This window comes from Babylonia areolata, chromosome 20 (genome assembly GCF_041734735.1).
Source record: "Babylonia areolata isolate BAREFJ2019XMU chromosome 20, ASM4173473v1, whole genome shotgun sequence".
In the NCBI taxonomy this organism is placed as follows: domain Eukaryota; kingdom Metazoa; phylum Mollusca; class Gastropoda; order Neogastropoda; family Buccinidae; genus Babylonia; species Babylonia areolata.
Genome location: NC_134895.1, coordinates 53,284,601 through 53,306,520, shown reverse-complemented (window position 1 = coordinate 53,306,520; position 21,920 = coordinate 53,284,601). Strand labels below are relative to the sequence as shown.

The 21,920-nt window shown below is 44.2% G+C and overlaps 1 protein-coding gene across 1 annotated transcript; it reads left to right on the top strand.

The window, feature by feature from the left end:
* The first annotated feature begins 10,746 nt into the window (after positions 1–10,746).
* Positions 10,747–21,667, top strand: LOC143295182 (regucalcin-like). The gene is made up of 6 exons (XM_076606755.1): positions 10,747–10,877; positions 12,670–12,919; positions 13,986–14,165; positions 16,793–17,008; positions 17,798–17,941; positions 21,376–21,667. Exons 2-6 carry the CDS (start codon positions 12,754–12,756, stop codon positions 21,582–21,584), a joined length of 915 nt encoding a protein of 304 aa, XP_076462870.1. The 5' UTR covers positions 10,747–10,877; positions 12,670–12,753; the 3' UTR covers positions 21,585–21,667.
* Positions 21,668–21,920: the final 253 nt, after the last annotated feature.

The following is a 21,920-nucleotide window of genomic DNA, read 5'->3' as shown; positions in this document are numbered from 1 at the left end:
CAATACTTTGTTGTTGCCCTCAGTACTTTGTTATTGCCTTGAATACCTTCAATACTCAATGTCTCAAGGCCTGACAAAGCGCGCTGGGTTACGCTGATGGTCAGGCATTTGCTTAGCAGATGTGTTGTAGCTTACATGGGTTTGTCAGAACACTGTGCCACCTTTTTGAGTAACTGAACTGAACTGAGCTCAATACTTTGTTGCTCCTTCGGTAAGATTTTGTCTTCAATAATTTGTTGTTGCTTTCAATACTTTGTTGTTACCTTCAATACTTTGTTTGTTGTTACTTTTGTCTTCAATAATTTGTTGTTGCCTACAATACTTTGTTGTTGCCTTCGATAATTTGTGCAGTTCCTCTGTGAATCCAATCTGAAATCATGCTGCTTAATTTCTTTGTGTTCTTTTATTTTATTTTATTTTATTTTATTTTTTTCCAAATTTGAAAAAAAAAAAAAAATCATTTTCTACTTTCCTTCTTCCTTTCGCATACCCATTCTTCTCAACATGCACACAGTCTTCACCAGTGTTAAAACGTTCTTTCTTTCTTAGTTTCTTTCTCTCTTTCTTTTTTTTTCTTTCTTTCAAGATCATATTGAGAATAATCGAGGTGACTGTACAAAGTGCAACGACTCGTGTGTCAAAGTCCAGTCCGAGTTGTCTTACATGGCTTACCTTTTTTCCCCCCTCCTCCCTCTCCACCCCTCCACCCCCCACCCCTTCCCGCCCAAACCCGTGTCACGATATTTCCATGCAACCAAAAATAATGCCAGACAATACCGTCATCATAACTCCATTGCGTGTCTGAATGATAAATCATTCGAGTCTTGAGTCTGTCTCTGTCTCTCTCTCATAGTGTCTCTCTCTCTCTCTCTCTGCGTGTGTCTGTCTTTGTCTCTGTTATTCTGTCTTTCTGTCTCTGTCTCTAACTCTGTCTGTCTTCTGTCTGTTTGTCTGTCTCTGTCTCTCTCTGCTTGTATCTGTCTTTGTCTCTGTCATTCTGCCTTTCTGTCTCTGTCTCTAACTCTGTCTGTCTGTCTGTCTGTCTCTGTCTCTTTCTCTCTCTGCTTGTATCTTTCTTTGTTTCTGTCTTTCTGTCTCTGTCTCTAACTCTGTCTGTATGCCTCTCTCTCTCTCTCTCTCTCTCTCTCTCTCTCTCTCTCTCTCTCTCTCTCTCTCAGAGTGTGTGTGTCTCTCTCTGTGCGTGTATCTGTATCTGTCTTTGTCTCTGTCATTCTGTCTTTCTGTCTCTGTCTCTAACTCTGTCTGTCTGTCTGTCTCTCTTTCTCTCTCTGCGTGGATATGTCTGTCTCTGTTATTCTGTCTTTCTGTCTCTGTCTCTAACTCTGTCTGTCTGTCTCTCTGAGTGTCTCTGTCTCTATCTGCGTGTATCAGTCTGTCTCTTTGTCTCTGTCATTTTAATTTTTGTCTTTCTGTCTCCAACTTTATCTATCTGTCTATCTCTCTCTCTGTCTCCCTGTCTGCCTTTCTCGACAAGGTGACCCGTTCTGAAATTCAGACAGCCACGCACACCTGTAAATCTCCTGTTTCAGCGGTCATAATGTATATCCGCTTGGCATACATACCTACATGAATAGATGGTGGGGGTGAAACAATGTGACCAAGCAAGCGGAACGGCCCTGATTGCACCAAGACGTTCAAAGTCCACCTCCACGGGCGGACCCTGAGCGGTGCTGGCTGACACAGTTTTTGGTTTCAATGTTTGGGTAAGGTTTTCTTTGTTTTCCTTTTCCTCTCTTTCTTCTTTTCTTTTCTGTCTTTTGTTTGGCTCCCCCCCCCCTTTCCTTCCTTCTCTGACGCTGACACAGTTTTCTGTGTTCATGTTTTGGTCATTTTTCTCCCCCCCCCCCCCCCAACCCCCGTTTTTTATACATATTTTTTTCTTTTCTTTCATTTAAAAAAACCTTTCTTTCTTTCTTTTTTTCTTTCGTTCTTTTTTGTGTGTGTGTGTGTGTGCTCTTTTCCTTGTCTTGTGCATCATGAGTTGTCACGTGATCTGATATGCTAATTAAGAAGCTAAATGAATGGCCTCGTCATCGAGGAACGAATATATTAACCGTATTATTATTATTATTATTATTATCTTGTTGTTGTTGTTCTTCTTCTTCCGAGTCTTCTTCTTCTTCTTCTCGTTATTATCATTATTATTAGTGTTGTTGTTCTTGTCGTTATTGATGCTGTTGTTGTTGTTCTTATTGTTATTGTTGTTGCTGTTGTGTTGTTGTTCTTGTTATCAGCATCATTATGATGATGATGATGATGATTATTATTATTGTCATTATTTTTCTTTCTTTCTTTCTTCTTCATCTTTTTGTTATTATTATTGTTATCATCATCGTTGTTGTTGTTGTTCTTGTTATTATTATTGTTATCATCATCATCTCTTCAGTTTTCTGTCTTTAGTGAAGGGGGGGGGGGGGGGGGGGGGGCTTGGGGATGTTCTCATCAGCTTGCAGAATGTGTGCCAGTACGTCAGTACCATAATGATACGTGCGCCGTACTTACTTTGCAGTACACGTCAGGAAGGCGAAGAGGTTCTGTCCACTGCTGGGATAAGAGCAGCGCCTCTTTCTCTGCAAGACAGGTTTTATGAGACGGCGGCATCATACGTGCCCGTGATGAACACACACACACGAACACATTCACTGACACACTTTCGCGCACGCACGGACAGCACACATGACACAATCACGCCGCACAAACGAACACACACACACACACACACACACACACACACGCACACACACACACCGCGCACGCACACACTGACACTCGCACTGTGACAAGTTCGAGGGCATTCCGCGAGCACACACACGCACATATAAACAATCACATGTAATCAAACACAGAAACAGACACACAGACGCTGACAGACAGACAGACACACACACAGCAAAAAATCAGCGTCACTGATGTGAAATCATCAGGCCAAGGGAGATAACTGTCCAGATGTGGAATCTTTGGTAGACATACTATTCTCCCTTGTAATGTGTGTGTGCGTGTGCGTGTGCGTGTGTGTGTGTGAGAGAGAAAATGGATATGTCTTGTCGTGTAATTTATTTTGTGAAAAATATGACATTCACTCAGACTGTGTGAAATACATGGGGATTCACACTCAGGGGCGGACTGCAGATGGTAATTTGAAGTGCTTGCATGCTTGAGACAAGTAAAACTTTCAGATTCTCGTGTTCGATCCCAAGAGGTGCAAGACAGTTTTATGATGACCTTTTTGAAAATTATATTAGATCTCTCTCTCTCTCTCTCTCTCTCTCTCTCTCTCTCTCTCTCTCTCTCCCTCTTTCAGCTTTGCCAGCATGTTGGTGTCCTGTTTGCGTTTGTCACTCAGTCCACTGACCAGTTGCTGAGCTCTCTCACTCAGCACGGCTGCTGAGTCTGCTGCCCTGGACTCCTTGCCTTCAGCATCATCCACACTCTTTGAGGCCATGCTCTGTCACATGACAAGGCAGAAACTAAGACATCCCCCCACCCACCCACACATAGCCCCCTCCCCCACTAAATAATGGAGTATGACTGCCTGGTCGGGGTGAAGACAGTCATGCACGTAACATCCCACTTGTGTATAAGAGTGAATGATGTGGGAGTTACAGCCCATGAATGAAGAAGAAGAAGACATAAAACATGTTCTTCTTCTTCTGCGTTCACTCGTATGCACACGAGTGGGCTTTTACGTGTATGGCCGTTTTTACCCCGCCATGTAGGCAGCCATACTCCGTTTTCGGGGGTGTGCATGCTGGGTATGTTCTTGTTTCCATAACCCACCGAACGCTGACATGGATTACAGGTTCTTTAACGTGCGTATTTGATCTTCTGCTTGCATATACACACGAAGGGGGTTCAGACACTAGCAGGTCTGCACATATGTTGACTTGGGAGATCGTAAAAATCTCCACCCTTTACCCACCAGGCGCCGTCACCGTGATTCGAACCCGGGACCCTCAGATTGACAGTCCAACGCTTTAACCACTCGGCTATTGCGCCCGTCAGACATAACACATCAAGGATCCCACTAAGACCCCTTTGTGAGCTCCCCCCCCCCCCCCACCAAGAAAAGGTATGAGAAACTACTTAACTGTACCACTAGGCAGTCATGTATACTGTCATGTGCAAGATGTCACACACATGCATCATACGCATGCACTGCACACATACATGCACACTACACACACATCTGCACACTAACACTGGGCTGACAAAACTTTGAGCAAATTCATATTGTAAAGCACTTTCAGATATTTGAACGCATTATGCAAATGTATTAATAAGCTAATTTTATTATTGTTACTATTATGATTATTATCATTGTATTTATTTTGAGGAGAAAAACCCCCAATGACAACAACAATCCAGAACAAGAGAGGGAAGGCCTTCAAGACTCACTTGTGATACACTTAAAAAAAAAAAATCGAATCGTTGAAATGTGTCCTGTATTTGTTATTATAAAGCTTCGGGTTAAAAAAAAAAAAAAAAAAAAAGTCCAAACGACAGATTCGAGCCACGCATGTTCGGATGAGAAAAAAAACTGGTTTACCCATTACAATATCGTGGCTCCTTAACTGACGTTAAAAAATATAACATTTAAACATGCTTTTTTAAAGGGCGATAAATCGATTGCGGTATTCACAGTGAGAACGCTGTTTGAATCATATTATTCTGGTGTATCTTGGGCATTGAAAAAATCTTTAAGGGCAATTAAAAATTCTTTTTAAGTCCGCGGTAAAGGATACGTGGCTATCGCCACAATCACACTGCAACATTTAGCCGTTTTCTCTGGATCTAGATAGATGTACAAGTTTAGTTACACCCCGTTGACACGGTCGATTCAATTTCTCTTTTATGTTCATTCTAGTTTTATAGTTTTAAAGTTGATATGAAAATTGAAATTTGTTAAACTTATAACATGTAGAGCCAAGTACAAGTACTTCTAAACGTCGTATGAAGTGAAAAGGACTTCATTTTGAGAAAAGTCAAGACTGGAATTTTTTACGTTTCATCAATTCAAGGGTATTGACTCTCATGGTTTATTTTTTTAAACCGTGAATTCCGACTGCTTCTGTGGATATTTTTAAGCTTATTGCAGTTTGGGGCATAATCCAGTAAGTGATGAGGCGTTCACAAATCTTTCTCTGAATAAATATTTAACGATCTCCTTCTCCAACTTTCCATCACATGTTATCGCGTATTGTCGATTGAATGTAGGATTGAACGGGCAGGTCAACAACTTGAAACAAAATGACGTCGTTCGCGTTCGCGACGCGCTTTGAATATGCATAAATATGTGTACGCAATTGATTTTTGCCCATGACCTTCAGGGCTCAGCCAATAGATCTATAAAGTCCACTCGTCGTATTGATTTTAGTATTTTCCCCAAAAGACCACCTGGGCGAATAGTGGAAAGCCGTGTACACTTAGAGTAAAACACACAAGCTTTTTATGTATTGAGTATAATTTCAAAATGTAGTGTTTAAGATGAGAAAGATCAGTTTAAAGCAAATTAAGGCCCCTAGCATTAATTACAGATTAATTTCCCTTCTTTACTATCTGCAGCAAAGCCATGCAAAATAAATATAACTTCCATGCTTAGCAAAAGAAGTTCCTGTTTGAACAAAAATTGATAAAAATGACTGCTCTTGCTGTTGTGTCAGAATATCAGATCAAAGTGCCAAGTTCAGGGGAAAAAAAAAAAAAAAAAATATATATATAACAGTAAATTCAGTTTGCATATAATTTGGCTTCTTTAAAAAAAATTTTGTGTGCCCATCCCAGAGGTGCAGTATTGTTTTAAACAAGATGACTGGAAAGAACTGAAATTTTCCTATTTTTACGCCAAATTTGGTGTCAACTGACAAAGTATTTGCAGAGAAAATTGCAATGTTAAAGTTTACCACGGACACACATGAGATTTGCTCACGTGTTTTTTATGATCACACGTATACTGTAATATGCAGAGATTTTACACATACAGCTGTGCATGCACACAAGTGTATTGGTGGTCTATTGGTTTTTGCTGTATCGTTTTTATCATGTTCTTTGTTGTCTGCATAAGTAAATTGCTCATTGTTGCTTTTACTTTGCTCATTGCTGCGTGAATGTTGAATAAAATCACATAATATGGATGAGAATATTTTTGACACCCACATTACACACACACACACACATGCACGCACCTGCAGACTCTGTGACAGATAGAAGATTTGTTTCATTGACTCAGGTGTGTTCGCTCAAAGTGAGTCTGTGTAATTGTGAACACTGTCTTGGATGTCCATGTATACATGTGTGTGTGTGTGTGTGTGTGTGTGTGTGCGTTCATGGTAAACTTTCACACTGGTTTTTTTTTTTTTAACTACCGCGAATGATATGAAAATAAAACAAGTAGACTGGTAGATGTAAGACCTTTCTAGTCACTCTCTTGGTGATGAAGTTATAAGCAGGGTGAGAGGTTAAAGGTCAAGGTCATCACGTGGGCCTTTTTTTTCTTCTTTTTTTCAAGTAATGTCATGATTGAGCGTCCACTGTTATTATCTTTGTTTTGTAGCCCAACTAAACGCACAGGGTCAATCATCATGGGCGCTGTCGTTGCGATGGTGACCGGTCACAGTTACAGAGTGACCTCTGTTGAGTTTAGAGGTCAACGGGGAAGGACACAGACCATTATTTATGATAGACAAAGCTTGTCAGTTCAGGAAAGGTAGGTTAACACAGCACACAACCAATCTTTATCAAATTTGGTACCTGTGCGTTTTTCCAGGGTGATACCAGAAAACCCCGTAGAGAGTCAAGGTCGTCAGACAAAATTCAAGGCTTCAACATGGGATATTTGAAAGGGAAATATGATGGCGACAGCGACTGGGATTTTTCACCCATTTGTAATCAAACGTAGTCTTTCTTTTTTTTTTTCTCCACAAACAAAACACCATTGAAAGTCAAGGATAACAATAAAGGTCATTGTATTATTTAGAATGCCTGGTTGCGAAGATGGTCTAGCTCCTATGTACTATTGTTTTCTCTATTTTTAAATTTTTTTTCCAGTTCCATAATTCCTGTGATCCTGAGAAGAATTCTCCAGATCCACTGGCCCGACACCATCAGCAACGCAGACCTGTGGCAACGTACCAACCAGCTGCCAGCCGAGGATGAAATCCGGCGCAGGAGATGGGGATGGATCGGGCACACCCTGAGGAAGCCAGCCAGCAACATCACAAGGCAGGCACTATCATGGAACCCCCAAGGAAAACGAAAAAGAGGAAGGCCAAGAAACACCTGGCGACGTGACCTTGAGGCAGAAACCAAGAGGATGGGATATACCTGGAGACAGCTGGAGAGAATAGCCCAGGACAGAGGACTCTGGCGGACTGTTGTCGGCGGCCTATGCTCCAGGGGGAGTGATGGGCCTAAGTAAGTAAGTAAGTAATTCCTGTGATGGACGAAGTGGTATCACACGTGAATCATGAAGATTAACACTGTTTAAAACAGTGTATAAGCCAGTTCCTGTTTGTTGTCTCGAACTGTACCAAGGTAACGGTACCGTTTTTTCATGTGCTTTGTCTGAAATGAATGTTGATTGCTTTCTTATGATTTTCATCAGAGTTTGAAAGATCAGTAATTGCTGTGTAATGAGTAATTTTGATGAGCAGACTGCAATTGTTACCTCTGCAGTCATTGGTGTAAAAAGTGAGTAACATTTTTTTTTTTTTTTTGCGTGTGTGCGCTTATGTGTACATGTGGAGGTGTTTTGGTATGAGTATGTGAAAGTCTAATGTGTGTGTGTGTGTGTGTGTGTGTGTGTGTGTGTGTGTGTGTGTGTGTGTGTGTGTGCGTGCGTGCGTGCGTGCGTGCGTGCGTGTGTGTGTGTGTGTGTGTGTGTGTGTGTGTGTGTGTGTGTGTGTGAATCCACACAACTCTAATTTGTGTGTATGAAGCCCTGAAATTAATATTGTTGTCGTTGACAGTTATGTAGACGTATTACTGATAGATTGACTGGGTATTGTCATTCATAATTATGCGTATGGTTGTCACTGTTTCTTTTTCCTGGACAATATGCAGAACTGAACGTGAAAGATACTCATGTGACTTGTATCTTTTTCTTTCTTTTTTAAGATCTGGTATATCTGCTTGTTTGTGAATAATATACAATCTGGGCATTTTGAACTGTGCGTTGTGTTCTTTGTGTGTTATGATGTGTGTGGGTAATTGTACAGACATGTGCATGTGTTTGTATGAGAGTGCGCGCATGTGTGTATATGTCTGGTGTGTGTGTGTGTGTGTGTGTGAATACATTCAAGTCTGCTGTGTGTGTTTGTTTGTTTGTTTGTTTGTGTGCGTGTGTGTGTGTGTGTGTGTGTGTGTGTGTGTGTGATGACAACAGCTGAACACGCTTACATGTTCGAAATTCGACCAGACTAACGAACTGGCCCCCATACTGAGTCGAAATACAATATACCTTCAATTGGAGAAGACACCAATAATGCTATCGTGTTTGATACAAGAATGCTATCGTGTTTGATGCAAGAATGATATCGTGTTCGATACAGCGTTGATAACTTCTTTCTTTCTTTCTCGGTACGAGCCAGGTCCCGTTGTATATATGTTAATCTAGTGGTAGTAGTGGTGATGGTAGTAGCTGTAGTAGTAGTAATAAATTGCGAAGCTTTTAAAGAGTCTCCTCATTCTTTCACGATGACACAGTTTAGTAGAAATAGGGTTGATGTTCCACGCTTCGCTATCCAATGTACTTATTCGTACAGAACTGTGAAAGATCGGCCCAGGTGAAAATTTTTAAAGAATTGCCCAGTTGATTCTTTGGTGGATCAGTGGATGGTGCTTTATTTTAGATGAGGTGACAGTTTGTTTCATATGTCAGTAACTATGTCACTTAAGCAAAACTTTCTTATTTTATTTCACGTCTCTGGGTCGGTGTATATTCGCTATCGTTTATCTGTGTCTGTCTGCCTCTCTCTCTCTCTCTCTCACACAAACTCACACGCACGCACCCCCCCGCCCCCCCCCCCACACACACATATGCTTGTATACGCTTGTGTTGGCAAGGATTTTGCACTATATGGGGGAACATGTGCACGTGGGTGGGATGGGCATGGTCAAATTGTATCCGAGAATTTGTGTTCAGTGGTGTGTGTGTGTGTGTGTGTGTGTGTGTGTGTGTGTGTGTGTGTGTGTGTGAAATGGAAATGCAATTGTGTATTTCTTTATCACAATATTCTTGTGTACACACACACACACACACACACACATATATATATATATACATATATACATTATGTTGTAGATCTAGGAAGGGGCGTTGGTCCACGTCTCTGATGCAGGGCACGGCTCATGGCTGACAAGGCCAATTGCGGGAAAAGCAGAGTCGGCCCCAGCGGTTGCAAGGGAAAGTCTGGTCTGGGTTCGCGGCTGCAGCGTCGTGGTTCTTCGCCTCCTTCTGCGTTTGTCCTCAAGGCTGGCCCTGCGCGGTTGTTTTCGAAGGAGGAGGACAGCTTGGTGGATGGTGCGTCGCCAGGTCTCTCGATCAGCGGCTACTGCGGACCACTGGCGATGGTCAATGTGACAGGCACTCGAGAGCTTTCTTCAAGGAGTCTTTGTATCTCTTCTTGGGTGCTCCTCTGTCACGGTGGCCAGTGGACAGTTCGCCATACAGCGCGATCTTGGGGACAGGCGGTGGTCCTCCATCCTGGACACGTGCCTCTGCCCAACGTAAGCTGGGTCTTTAGCAGCACGTGCCTCGATGCTGATAGTCTTTGCCTGCTCCAGACCTCGGACATTTGTGATGTAGTCCACTCCCAGTGATGCTGAGGTTGGTGGCGAAGGGTCCTATCGCACGGTGAACAGATAAGAAGTCGTTGGGGTCCCGTTCGCTACCAAGCTTTCGTAGCCAAATACAAAGATGGCCAGTACAAACTTCTTACAAAGCAGTTGATCTTTGTGTCTTTCTTTTAGAGGTGGTTTGTTGTTCATATCTCATGTACAGCCTAGCAAAATCGTCTGTTTTCTATTCAGTCTGTCGTTCATCTCCTATCGATCTTGGCGTCAGCGAATGTGCTGCCTAGACTCACACGCTGACTGCAGGACCCGCACATCACCTCTGTTACCATGTTGATGTAGGACAGGAATTCCTTTGTGGGGCAGGCACGTGGTGGATCTTCGTCTTTTTCCGAGAATGGTAGTGTGTGTGTGGTGTGTGTGTGTGTGTGTGTGTGTGTGTGTTGTGTGAATATTATATTTTATCAATATTGTACAACATACACACAACCATTATGTTGATTATTGTTGCCTATCATTTGCTTGTTTTTCTCTTCATCTGCTCTTCTCTCTCTCTCTCTCTCTCTCTCTCTCTCTCTCTCTCTCTCTCCTCTTTTTTTTTCTTCTTTTTCCTTTTTTCCTTCTTTTTGATTTTTATTTATTTATTTTTAATAATATTATTTTTTAAATTATTATTTTCATTGATGGCTTGATGTAAAAAAGCAGTTGTTGCTTATTCATTTTTCCATCGTGAAATAAAATCTTGACTTGACTTGACTTGACACACACACACACAGGCACGCACGCACGCACGCACGCACGCACACACACACACACGCACATACACACACACACACACACACACACACACACACACACACACACACACACACACATTCAATGATGATCGCGGCTGTTAAACGATCCTGAGCAAAGCTATCTATTGGTCCATGGACTCAATAACTATGTGCTGATAAGAACAATCTTGTTGGATGGGCGGAAAAGCTTTGGCCTTGAGCTGTCGTGTCTTTCGACAAGTCAGTGTTTGTGTGGACAGTTCGTTGTCAGCGGGTAGCCAGAGTGTGAAGGCAAGTACTTATACAGCAGTTAAGCCCAGTATCATGCTAATAATGTATGAATATTCCGCCTGTTACAGTGTTTGAAGAATACGTTATTTATCAGAGCGAATCCTGTATATCTTGTCTAATCATCGGCTCATAATGGATAAATGAATATTCCGCCTGTTACAGTGTTTGAAGAATACGTTATTTATCAGAGCGAATCCTGTATATCTTGTCTAATCATCGGCTCATAATGGATAAATGAATATTCCGCCTGTTACAGTGTTTGAGGTATGCATTATTTATCAAGGCGAATCACGTATACTTTGCTAGTTGTCAGGTAGTAGTGGATAGATATTCTTGCTCTCTTGCATGGTCTTTGAGGTATACGTTAGATATCAAGGCAATTCAGGCATATCATTCTTATAATGGATAGATATTCCAGCTTTTCGTGGTGTTTGAGGTATTGGCTATACATTTCTTGCATAGGTAGGCCAGGTATCATGCGAATAAATGTTCTACCTGTTACAGTGTGTGTGTGTGTGTGTGTGTGTGTGTGTGTGTGTGATGGTAGGTGAGGGCTGAAAACAAGTGCACGTTTACAACCCCCTGCAGCTCTGCTGTCAAACAATGGCATCGCTCAGTCCAACGGATGTGTTCGTGCGAGTCTTCCAATACCGCATCTGCCGGGGTGGGAGTGTGTGGGGCCATGTTTGGGTTCTCTCCAGTGGGGCCATTTTAGGGTTCTCTCCAGTGGGGCCATTTTGGGTTCTCTCCAGTGGGGCCATTTTTGGGTTCTCTCCAGTGGGGCCATTTTTGGGTTTTCTCCAGTGCTGCTAATTTGGATTCTCTCCAGTGGGGCCATTTTTTGGTTCTCTCCAGTGGGGTCATTTTTGGGTTTTCTCCAGTGAGGTCATTTTTGGGTTCTTTCCAGTGGGGCCAATTTTGGGTTCTCTCCAATGGGGCCATTTCTGGGTTCTCTACAGTGGGACCATTTTTGGATTCTCTCCAGTGGGGCCCTTTTGGGGTGTGTTCAATGGGGCCATTTTGGGGTTCTCTCCAATGGGGTCATTGTTGGGTTCTCTCCAGTGAGGCTATTCTTGGGTTCTTTCCAATGTAGAGAGCCGTATGCTATGCCTGCTATGATACCACCTCTTCCCAAAATAGCCTCCCTTGCCTGCCCTTCCTTGTCTTTAGTTTCTACAGTTTTAGAGTTATGCATGCATGCGAATGACTGGTGCGAAAGTGCTTTGATTTGTCTCTGCACAAGATTCAGCGCTATATAAATACCATTATTATTATTATTATTACAACTCGTGTCGTGTGTCTTTGTATTACCAAGAGTAAACTGCATTTGTTTGTTGTGTAATGGTTTCTCCAGTCAATGGGAAACCATTTACAGCTTTGTCTTTTGTGAAGGACTATGACTCTCAAACTAGGAGGCAAAATTGCACTGGCTCTTAGTGCTGCAGCCTTGTGGGCTAGTTGGCCTTTGGGAACCATCCCAACGCCGACTGTCCTAAAACCCTCTTGGCCGAGAGAGTGGGGGTGTACTTGGGCAAGACACTCTCCACTATAATCAAATTCTAGCCCAAATAGTCGGAACAGCAGTTGCCTCCTCTGCTGTTCTGATGGTCATAGTCGGACACGACTGACTATCATATATATATAATGCTTTAAAAACCAGAGGCGAAGGAGGAGGGAGAAGGGTGTGAGAAGAGGTAAAACGATTAAGGGGGAAACTTCCAACTGCTTATGTACACATCACGTGAACGTCACTAAAAAAAGAAATAGAAATATTGTTTCCTCTCCACAACAGCACCCACACCATCCAAAGTCCCTCGTCTTGGAAACCAGCCGACACTGAAGAAGAAGAAGAAGGACGACGTCCAGGTCAGGAAGGATGTCAGGGCCCAGTGTGGAGGTCGTGCTGAAGAACGCCTGCTGCAGTATAGGGGAAGGTCCTCACTGGGATGACGCCTCCCGGAGCCTGCTGTTCGTGGACATCAAGAACCTGGACGTGCACCGCTACAACACGGACACTGGGGAGGACGAGGTCCGTCACCTCCGTGAGTCACTGCTCTGTGCCGTGAAATGTGTTGGTGATGATGATGATGATGGTGGTGGTGGTGTTGATGTTGATGATGATGATGATGATGGTGTTGATGTTGATGATGATGATGATGATGATGGTGGTTGTGGTGGTTATGTTGATGATGATGATGATGGTGGTGGTGGTGGTGATGATGATGATGATGGTGGTGATGATGATGATGATGATGATGATGGTGGTGGTGGTGGTGGTGATGATGATGATGATGGTGGTGATGATGATGATGATGGTTGTGGTGGTTATGTTGATGATGATGATGATGATGGTTGTGGTGGTGATGTTGATGATGATGATGATGGTGGTGGTGGTGTTGATGATGATGATGATGATGGTGATGGTGTTGATGATGATGATGATGATGATGAGGAGGAGGAGGAGGAGGAGGAGGTCCGCCACCTCCGTGAGTCACTGCTCTGTGTCATGAAATGTGTTGTTGATAACAGTGATGGTGATGATGATGATGATGATGATGAGGAGGAGGAGGAGGAGGAGAATGTTCGCCACATTCGTGAGTCACTGCTCTGTGTCATGAAATGTGTTGGTGATAATAGTGATGACGATGATGATGATGATGATGATGACGATAGGAGGAGGAAGAGCAGAAGAAGAAAAAGAAGAAGTAAGGATGATAATGTTTAGGAGGTGCTTGCGTGCGTGCGTGCACGCGCGCGCGCGCGCGTGTGTGTGTGTGTGTGTGTGTGCCTGTCTGTGTGTCTGTCTGTGTCTATGTCTCTGTGTGTCTGTGTCTGTGTGTCTGTGTGTTTCTTTGTTGTTGTTATTTCTTCTTTCCTCCTTCATCCCTCCTCCTTCCTTCCTTCCTTTCTTCCACCTCCCTCCCTCCCTTCCTTCTTCCTTCCTCCCTCCTCCTTCCTTCCTTCTTCCTTCCTTCCTCCCTTCTCCTTCCTTCCTTCTTCCTTCCTTCCTTCCTCCCTCCTCCTACCTCCCTCCCTCTCTTCTTCCTTCCTCCTACCTTCCTTCCTTCCTTCCTCCCTCCTCCTACCTTCTGTTGCTGTGAGTTCCAGGGGACACGGTGAGTCTGGTGGTGCCACGCAGGGCCGGAGGGTACATGGTGGGGCTGGGCCGCCGGCTGTCCGTCCTGGAGTGGGACACAGGCATGGTCAGCACCGTGCACGAGGTGGAGACGGACAGAGGAACCCGCTTCAATGACGGCAAGTGCGACGCGAAAGGCCGCTTGTGGGCAGGTATGGGTTAAGTTGATGTGTAACGGTACCACGAAATATAAATGAGTCAGGTTGATATGTAATGTACCACAATAAATGAGTTATGTTTTTATGTACGGTAATGTACCACGAAATATAGACGAGTTATACTGATATGTAGTGTACCACAAAATACAATAATGCGATGTGAAAGGCCAGTTAGGTATAAGTTATATTTATATGTAATGTACAACAAAATACAATAATGCGACGCTAAACGCCGGTTAGGTATGAGTTATATTGATATGTAATGTACACTCCCCGAAAACGGAGTGTGGCTGCCTACGTGACGGGGTAAAAACGGTAATACACGTAAAGGCCACTCGTCTACATACCAGTGAACGTGGGAGTTGAAGCCCACGAACGAAGAAGAAGAAGAAGAAGATATGTAATGTACCACAAAATACAATAATGCGACGCTAAAGGCCGGTTAGGTACGAGTTATATTGATATGTAATGTTCCACAAAATATAAATGAGTTATACTGATATGTAAAGCACCAAAAAATATAAATGAGTTATACTGATTTGTAATGCACCACAAAATTCATTAATGCGACGCTAAAGGCCGGTTAGGTATGAGTTATACTGATATGTAATGTACAACAAAAATACACTAATGCGACGCTAAAGGCCGTTTGTGGGCAGGTGTGAGTTACGTTGATATGTAACGTACCACAAAATACAGGAAATCTTTTTGCCGTTAAGTTATTATGAATTGAAAAGTTTGATGTCCGCTATTCTGATCGTACCTTGCCATGCCCCGTGACAGGATCGGAAAGGCATTGGAGGTATACTTCTGATTCAGTGGTCACCATTGTTCAGAGTTCGACACCCTGTTTCGGCATGGTGTTGTGTCCTTGGGAAAGGTACTCTACTCCGAATTTCCTTACTGCGCCCAGGTGTGAATGGGTTCCTGGGATTGTTGGGGAAGGTTAAAAAGGCGGAAAAGGAGGATTGTGCCCTGCCTTCCTCTGCCGAGCCCTAGACACAGTGGATAATGATTCACTGCCTTCCAATACAGTGGATATGAATTCACTGCCTTCCTATGCCCAGCCCTTGACACAATGGATATGAATTCACTGCCTTCCAATACAGTGGATATGAATTCACTGCCTTCCTATGCCGAGCCCTAGACACAGTGGATAATAATTCACTGCCTTCCAATACAGTGGATATGAATTCACTGCCTTCCTATGCCGAGCCCTAGACACAGTGGATAATGATTCACTGCCTTCCAATACAGTGGATATGAATTCACTGCCTTCCTATGCCCAGCCCTTGACACAATGGATATGAATTCACTGCCTTCCTATGCCGAGCCCTTGACACAATGGATATGAATTCACTGCCTTCCTATGCCGAGCCCTTGACACAATGGATATGAATTCACTGCCTTCCTATGCCGAACTATGGACACAGTGGATATGAATTCACTGCCTTCCTATGCCGAGCCCTTGACACAATGGATATGAATTCACTGCCTTTCTATGCCGAGCCCTTGACACAATGGATATGAATTCACTGCTTTCCTATGCCGAGCCCTTGACACAGTGGATACGAATTCACTGCCTTCCTATGCTGAGCCCTTGACACAGTGGATATGAATTCACTGCCTTCCTGTGCCCAGCCCTTGACACAATGGATATGAATTCACTGCCTTTCTATGCCGAGCCCTTGACACAATGGAAATGTAATTCACTGCTTTCCTATGCCGAGCCCTTGACACAATGGATATGAATTCACTGCCTTCCTATGCCGAGCCCTAGACACAATGGAAATGAATTCACTGCTTTCCTATGCCGAGCCCTTGACACAATGGATATGAATTCACTGCTTTCCAGTGCCGAGCCCTAGACACAATGGATATGAATTCACTGCCTTTCTATGCCGAGCCCTTGACACAGTGGATGTGAATTCACTGCCTTCCTATGCCGAGCCCTAGACACAGTGGATATGAATTCACTGCCTTCCAATACAGTGGATACGAATTCACTGCCTTCCTATGCTGAGCCCTTGACACAGTGGATATGAATTCACTGCCTTCCTGTGCCGAGCCCTTGACACAATGGATATGAATTCACTGCCTTTCTATGCAGAGCCCTAGACACAATGGAAATGAATTCACTGCTTTCCTATGCCGAGCCCTTGACACAATGGATATGAATTCACTGCCTTCCTGTGCCCAGCCCTTGACACAATGGATATGAATTCACTGCCTTCCTATGCCGAGCCCTAGACACAATGGAAATGAATTCACTGCTTTCCTATGCCGAGCCCTTGACACAATGGATATGAATTCACTGCTTTCCTATGCCGAGCCCTTGACACAGTGGATATGAATTCACTGCCTTCCTATGCCGAACTATGGACACAGTAGATATGAATTCACTGCCTTTCTATGCCGAGCCCTTGACACAATGGAAATGAATTCACTGCTTTCCTATGCCGAGCCCTAGACACAATGGATATGAATTCACTGCCTTTCTATGCCGAGCCCTTGACACAATGGAAAATGATTTCACTGCCCCGATAGAACCTTTAACCCTTTCACCTTTAGCAGAAATTTACCAATCTGTTCTCTGTGATTGCCTCTTCTTGTCTGTACAGGTACCATGGGTCCAGAACTGGGGAACGCCCGAGTGGAGCCCGAGGCGGGTGCCCTGTACACCCTGGACGTGGATCGCACTATCCGCAAGCAGGAGGACAAGGTCCACATCTCCAATGGACTGGCCTGGTCACAGGACAACCGGACCCTCTTCTACATAGACTCCACCCCCCGGAAAATCTTCGCTTACGATTTCGACTTGGAGAACGGGACGATTAGTGAGTGGGGTGGATTGGAGGGGAGGGTAGGGGAGGGGGAGAGGGGAGGGGAGGATGTGTGTGTGTGTGTGTGTGTGTGTGTGTGTGTGTGTGTTCAATTTCATTTAATGTCTGTTCATATTGTGTGTGTGTGTGTGTGTGTGTGTGTGTGTGTGTGTGTGTGTGTGTTTGTTCAGTTTCATTTAATGTCTGTTCATGTGTGTGTGTGTGTGTGTGTGTGTGTGTGTGTGTGTGTGTGTGTGTGTTCAGTTTCATTTAATGTCTGCTCATGTGTGTATGTGTGTGTGTGTGTGTGTGTGTGTGTGTGTGTGTGTGTGTTCAATTTCATTTAATGTCTGTCCATATTGTGTGTGTGTGTGTGTGTGTGTGTGTGTGTTCAATTTCATTTAATGTCTGTCCATATTTTTGTGTGGGGGGGGGAGGGGGCGTGGGCGTAGGAGAGAGAGAGAGAGAGAGAGAGAGAGAGAGAGAGAGAGGGTGGTGGGCGAAGGGAATGTTAAGAGGGGGGGGGGGGGGTCTGGGGTTTGGATATGGCGTGTCTATGTTGAAGACTTGGGGAAATGGGACTATTTAGGCAGGGGGCGGGGGGGATCAGGAGGGGGTGGGGGTGGGGGTCGAAGCGAGACACACACACGCACACACACACACACACACACACACACACACACACACACACACAACCGCCCCTCCTCATCCACCGCCCACACAGGAACGTTCTATTCTAATCATCTTTTTTTTTTTTAATTCTTTTTTCTTTTTCTTTTTGTTTGGTGTACATTCTGATCCAAGGCAACAAGCGCACCGCTGTAGAATTTGCCCCGGATACGCTGAGCACCTATGGGTTTCCCGACGGCATGACTATCGACACTGAAGGCAAACTATGGGTCGCCTGCTACAACGCTGGGGCTGTCTATAGGTTTGATCCAGAAACAGGTCAGTGAGGTCAAAAGTTAAAGGTTGGTCAGAACCATTCTCTGTCACACCTTTTCTCCTTGGTCTGAACCATCCTCTGTCACACCTTTTCTCCTTGGTCTGAACCATTCACTGTCACACCTTTTCTCCTTGGTCTGAACCATTCACTGTCACACCTTTTCTCCTTGGTCTGAACCATTCACTGTCACACCTTTTCTCCTTGGTCTGAACCATTCTCTGTCACACCTTTCTCCTTGGTCTGAACCATTCACTGTCACACCTTTTCTCCTTGGTCTGAACCATTCACTGTCACACCTTTCGCCTTGGTCTGAACCATTCACTGTCACACCTTTTCTCCTTGGTCTGAACCATTCACTGTCACACCTTTTCTCCTTGTTCTGAACCATTCACTGTCACACCTTTTCTCCTTGGTCTGAACCATTCACTGTCACACCTTTTCTCCTTGGTCTGAACCATTCTCTGTCACACCTTTTCTCCTTGGTCTGAACCATTCACTGTCACACCTTTTCTCCTTGGTCTGAACCATTCACTGTCACACCTTTTCTCCTTGGTCTGAACCATTCACTGTCACCTTTTCTCCTTGGTCTGAACCTTTCTCTGTCACACCTTTTCTCCTTGGTCTGAACCATTCATTGTCACACCTTTTCTCCTTGGTCTGAACCATTCACTGTCACACCTTTTCTCCTTGGTCTGAACCATTCACTGTCACACCTTTTCTCCTTGGTCTGAACCATTCCCTGTCACACCTTTTCTCCTTTGTCTGAACCATTCCCTGTCACCTTTCTCCTTGGTCTGAACCATTCTCTGTCACACCTTTTCTCCTTGGTCTGAACCATTCTCTGTCACACCTTTTCTCCTTGGTCTGAACCATTCCCTGTCACCTTTTCTCCTTGGTCTGAACCATTCACTGTCACACCTTTTCTCCTTGGCCTGAACCATTCACTGTCACACCTTTTCTCCTTGGTCTGAACCATTCACTGTCACCTTTTCTCCTTGGTCTGAACCATTCATTGTCACACCTTTTCTCCTTGGTCTGAACCATTCACTGTCACACCTTTCTCCTTGTTCTGAACCATTCACTGTCACCTTTTCTCCTTGGTCTGAACCTTTCTCTGTCACACCTTTTCTCCTTGGTCTGAACCATTCTCTGTCACACCTTTTCTCCTTGGTCTGAACCATTCACTGTCACACCTTTTCTCCTTGGTCTGAACCATTCTCTGTCACACCTTTTCTCCTTGGTCTGAACCATTCTCTGTCACACCTTTTCTCCTGGGTCTGAACCATTCACTGTCACACCTTTTCTCCTTGGTCTGAACCATTCACTGTCACCTTTTCTCCTTGGTCTGAACCATTCACTGTCACACCTTTTCTCCTTGGTCTGAACCATTCTCTGTCACACCTTTTCTCCTTGGTCTGAACGATTCACTGTCACACCTTTTCTCCTTGGTCTGAACCATTCACTGTCACCTTTTCTCCTTGGTCTGAACCATTCACTGTCACACCTTTTCTCCTTGGTCTGAACCATTCACTGTCACCTTTTCTCCTTGGTCTGAACCATTCATTGTCACACCTTTCTGCTTGGTCTGAACCATTCACTGTCACACCTTTTCTCCTTGGTCTGAACCATTCATTGTCACACCTTTCTCCTTGGTCTGAACCATTCTCTGTCACACCTTTTCTCCTTGGTCTGAACCATTCATTGTCACACCTTTTCTCCTTGGTCTGAACCATTCTCTGTCACACCTTTTCTCCTTGGTCTGAACCATTCACTGTCACACCTTTTCTCCTTGGTCTGAACCATTCATTGTCACACCTTTCTCCTTGGTCTGAACCATTCTCTGTCACACCTTTTCTCCTTGGTCTGAACCATTCTCTGTCACACCTTTTCTCCTTGGTCTGAACCATTCCCTGTCACACCTTTTCTCCTTGGTCTGAACCATTCCCTGTCACCTTTCTCCTTGGTCTGAACCATCCTCTGTCACCTTTTCTCCTTGGTCTGAACCATTCACTGTCATCTTTTCTCCTTGGTCTGAACCATTCACTGTCACACCTTTCTCCTTGGTCTGAACCACTCTCTGTCACACCTTTTCTCCTTGGTCTGAACCATTCACTGTCACCTTTTCTCCTGGGTCTGAACAATTCACTGTCACACCTTTCGCCTTGGTCTGAACCATTCACTGTCACACCTTTTCTCCTTGGTCTGAACCATTCACTGTCACACCTTTTCTCCTTGGTCTGAACCATTCACTGTCACACCTTTTCTCCTTGGTCTGAACCATTCTCTGTCACACCTTTTCTCCTTGGTCTGAACCATTCACTGTCACACCTTTTCTCCTTGGTCTGAACCATTCACTGTCACCTTTTCTCCTTGGTCTGAACCATTCCCTGTCACACCTTTTCTCCTTGGTCTGAACCTTTCTCTGTCATCTTGGAGTGGAGTGGTCGCCTAGAGGTAACGCGTCCGCCGAGGAAGCGAGAAAATCTGAGCGCACTGGTTCGAATCTTGGCACAGTCGCCAGTTCCCCCCCCCCTTCCCCCACTAGACCTTGAGTGGTGGTCTGGATGCTAGTCATTCGGATAAGACGATAAACCGAGGTTCCGTGTGCAGCATGCACATAGCCCACGTAAAAGAACCCACGGCAACACAATGGTTGTCCCTGGCAAAATTCTGTAGAAAAATCCACTTCGATAGGAAAAACAAATAACTTCACGCAGGAAAAAATACAAAAAAATGGGTGGCGCTGTAGTATAGCGACGCGCTCTCCCTGGGGACAGCAGCCCGAATTTCACACAGAGAAATCTTTTGTGATAAAAAGAAATACAAATACAAATACTTTAACAAAATGTCTTCAGTCACCGATAAAGAACCCACGGCAACAAAATGGTTGTCCCTGGCAAAATTCTATAGAAAAATCCACTTCGACAGGAAAACTAATAAAACTTCTTCTTTTTTTTATATTTTTTTTAAACTGCCTGCAGGAAAAAGAAAAAAAGGATGGCGCTCTCAGTGTAGCAACGCGCTCTCCCTGGGGAGAGAGAGCAGCCCGAATTGCGCACAGAGAAATCTGTTGTGACAAAAAATAGTAATAAATACAATAAATACAATACAGTAAAACAATACAATGCATTTCTCCTTTCTCTGTTTACGCATACCACTCTACTGTTGGCCACTATTCTTTCTCTGTCTCTGGACCTTGCAGTTGGAATGAACTTCCTCCGCACTCAGCTCTTTTCAAGTCTGGCCTTAAAACCCACCTCTTCCCAAAATAGCCTCCCTTCCCTGCCTCATGTCTTCAGTTTCTCCAGTTTTAGAGTTGTCCATGCGTGTGAATGGCTGTTGCGAAAGCGCTTCGATTTTGTCTCTGCACAAGATTCAACGCAATATAGATATTATTATTATCACTATCACCATTATCATCATTGCCTCCTCTCAGGGAAGACCCTGCAGAAGGTGGACATTCCGGCCAGGCAGACCACCTCAGTGTGCTGGGGAGGCAGGAACCTGGACGAGCTGTACGTCACGTGCGCCAGGGTGTACATGTCTGAGGAGGAGTTCCGTTCCACACAGCCACTGGCGGGCTCTGTTTTTAAGGTCCTCGCCACGGGCGCCAAGGGTCTGCCCGCCCATGTCTACGAGGGATAACTGGCGATCGGATCACGGCTGACCGACCTCATTTAATTCTGTTGACGTTCGTCCCCCCAGTTTTATTTTATTTTTTTTATAAGAAAAATAAACAGATAGATAGATCAGTCTGTTTTTGTTTTTTGTTGTTTGTTTGTTTGTTTTTCTTCGGGAGCGGAGGGTGTGTGTGTGTGGGGGTGGGGGGTGGGGGGTGGGGGGGGTGATGACATACACTTGATAAAAATTTATCCTTTTTTGTTAACAATTGAAAAAGAATCAGTTTTTTGTGTGTCGTTTTTATCTATTTTATTTCGTTTGCAGTCAAAACAAAACTATCAAGTTGAACGTAATGCTATT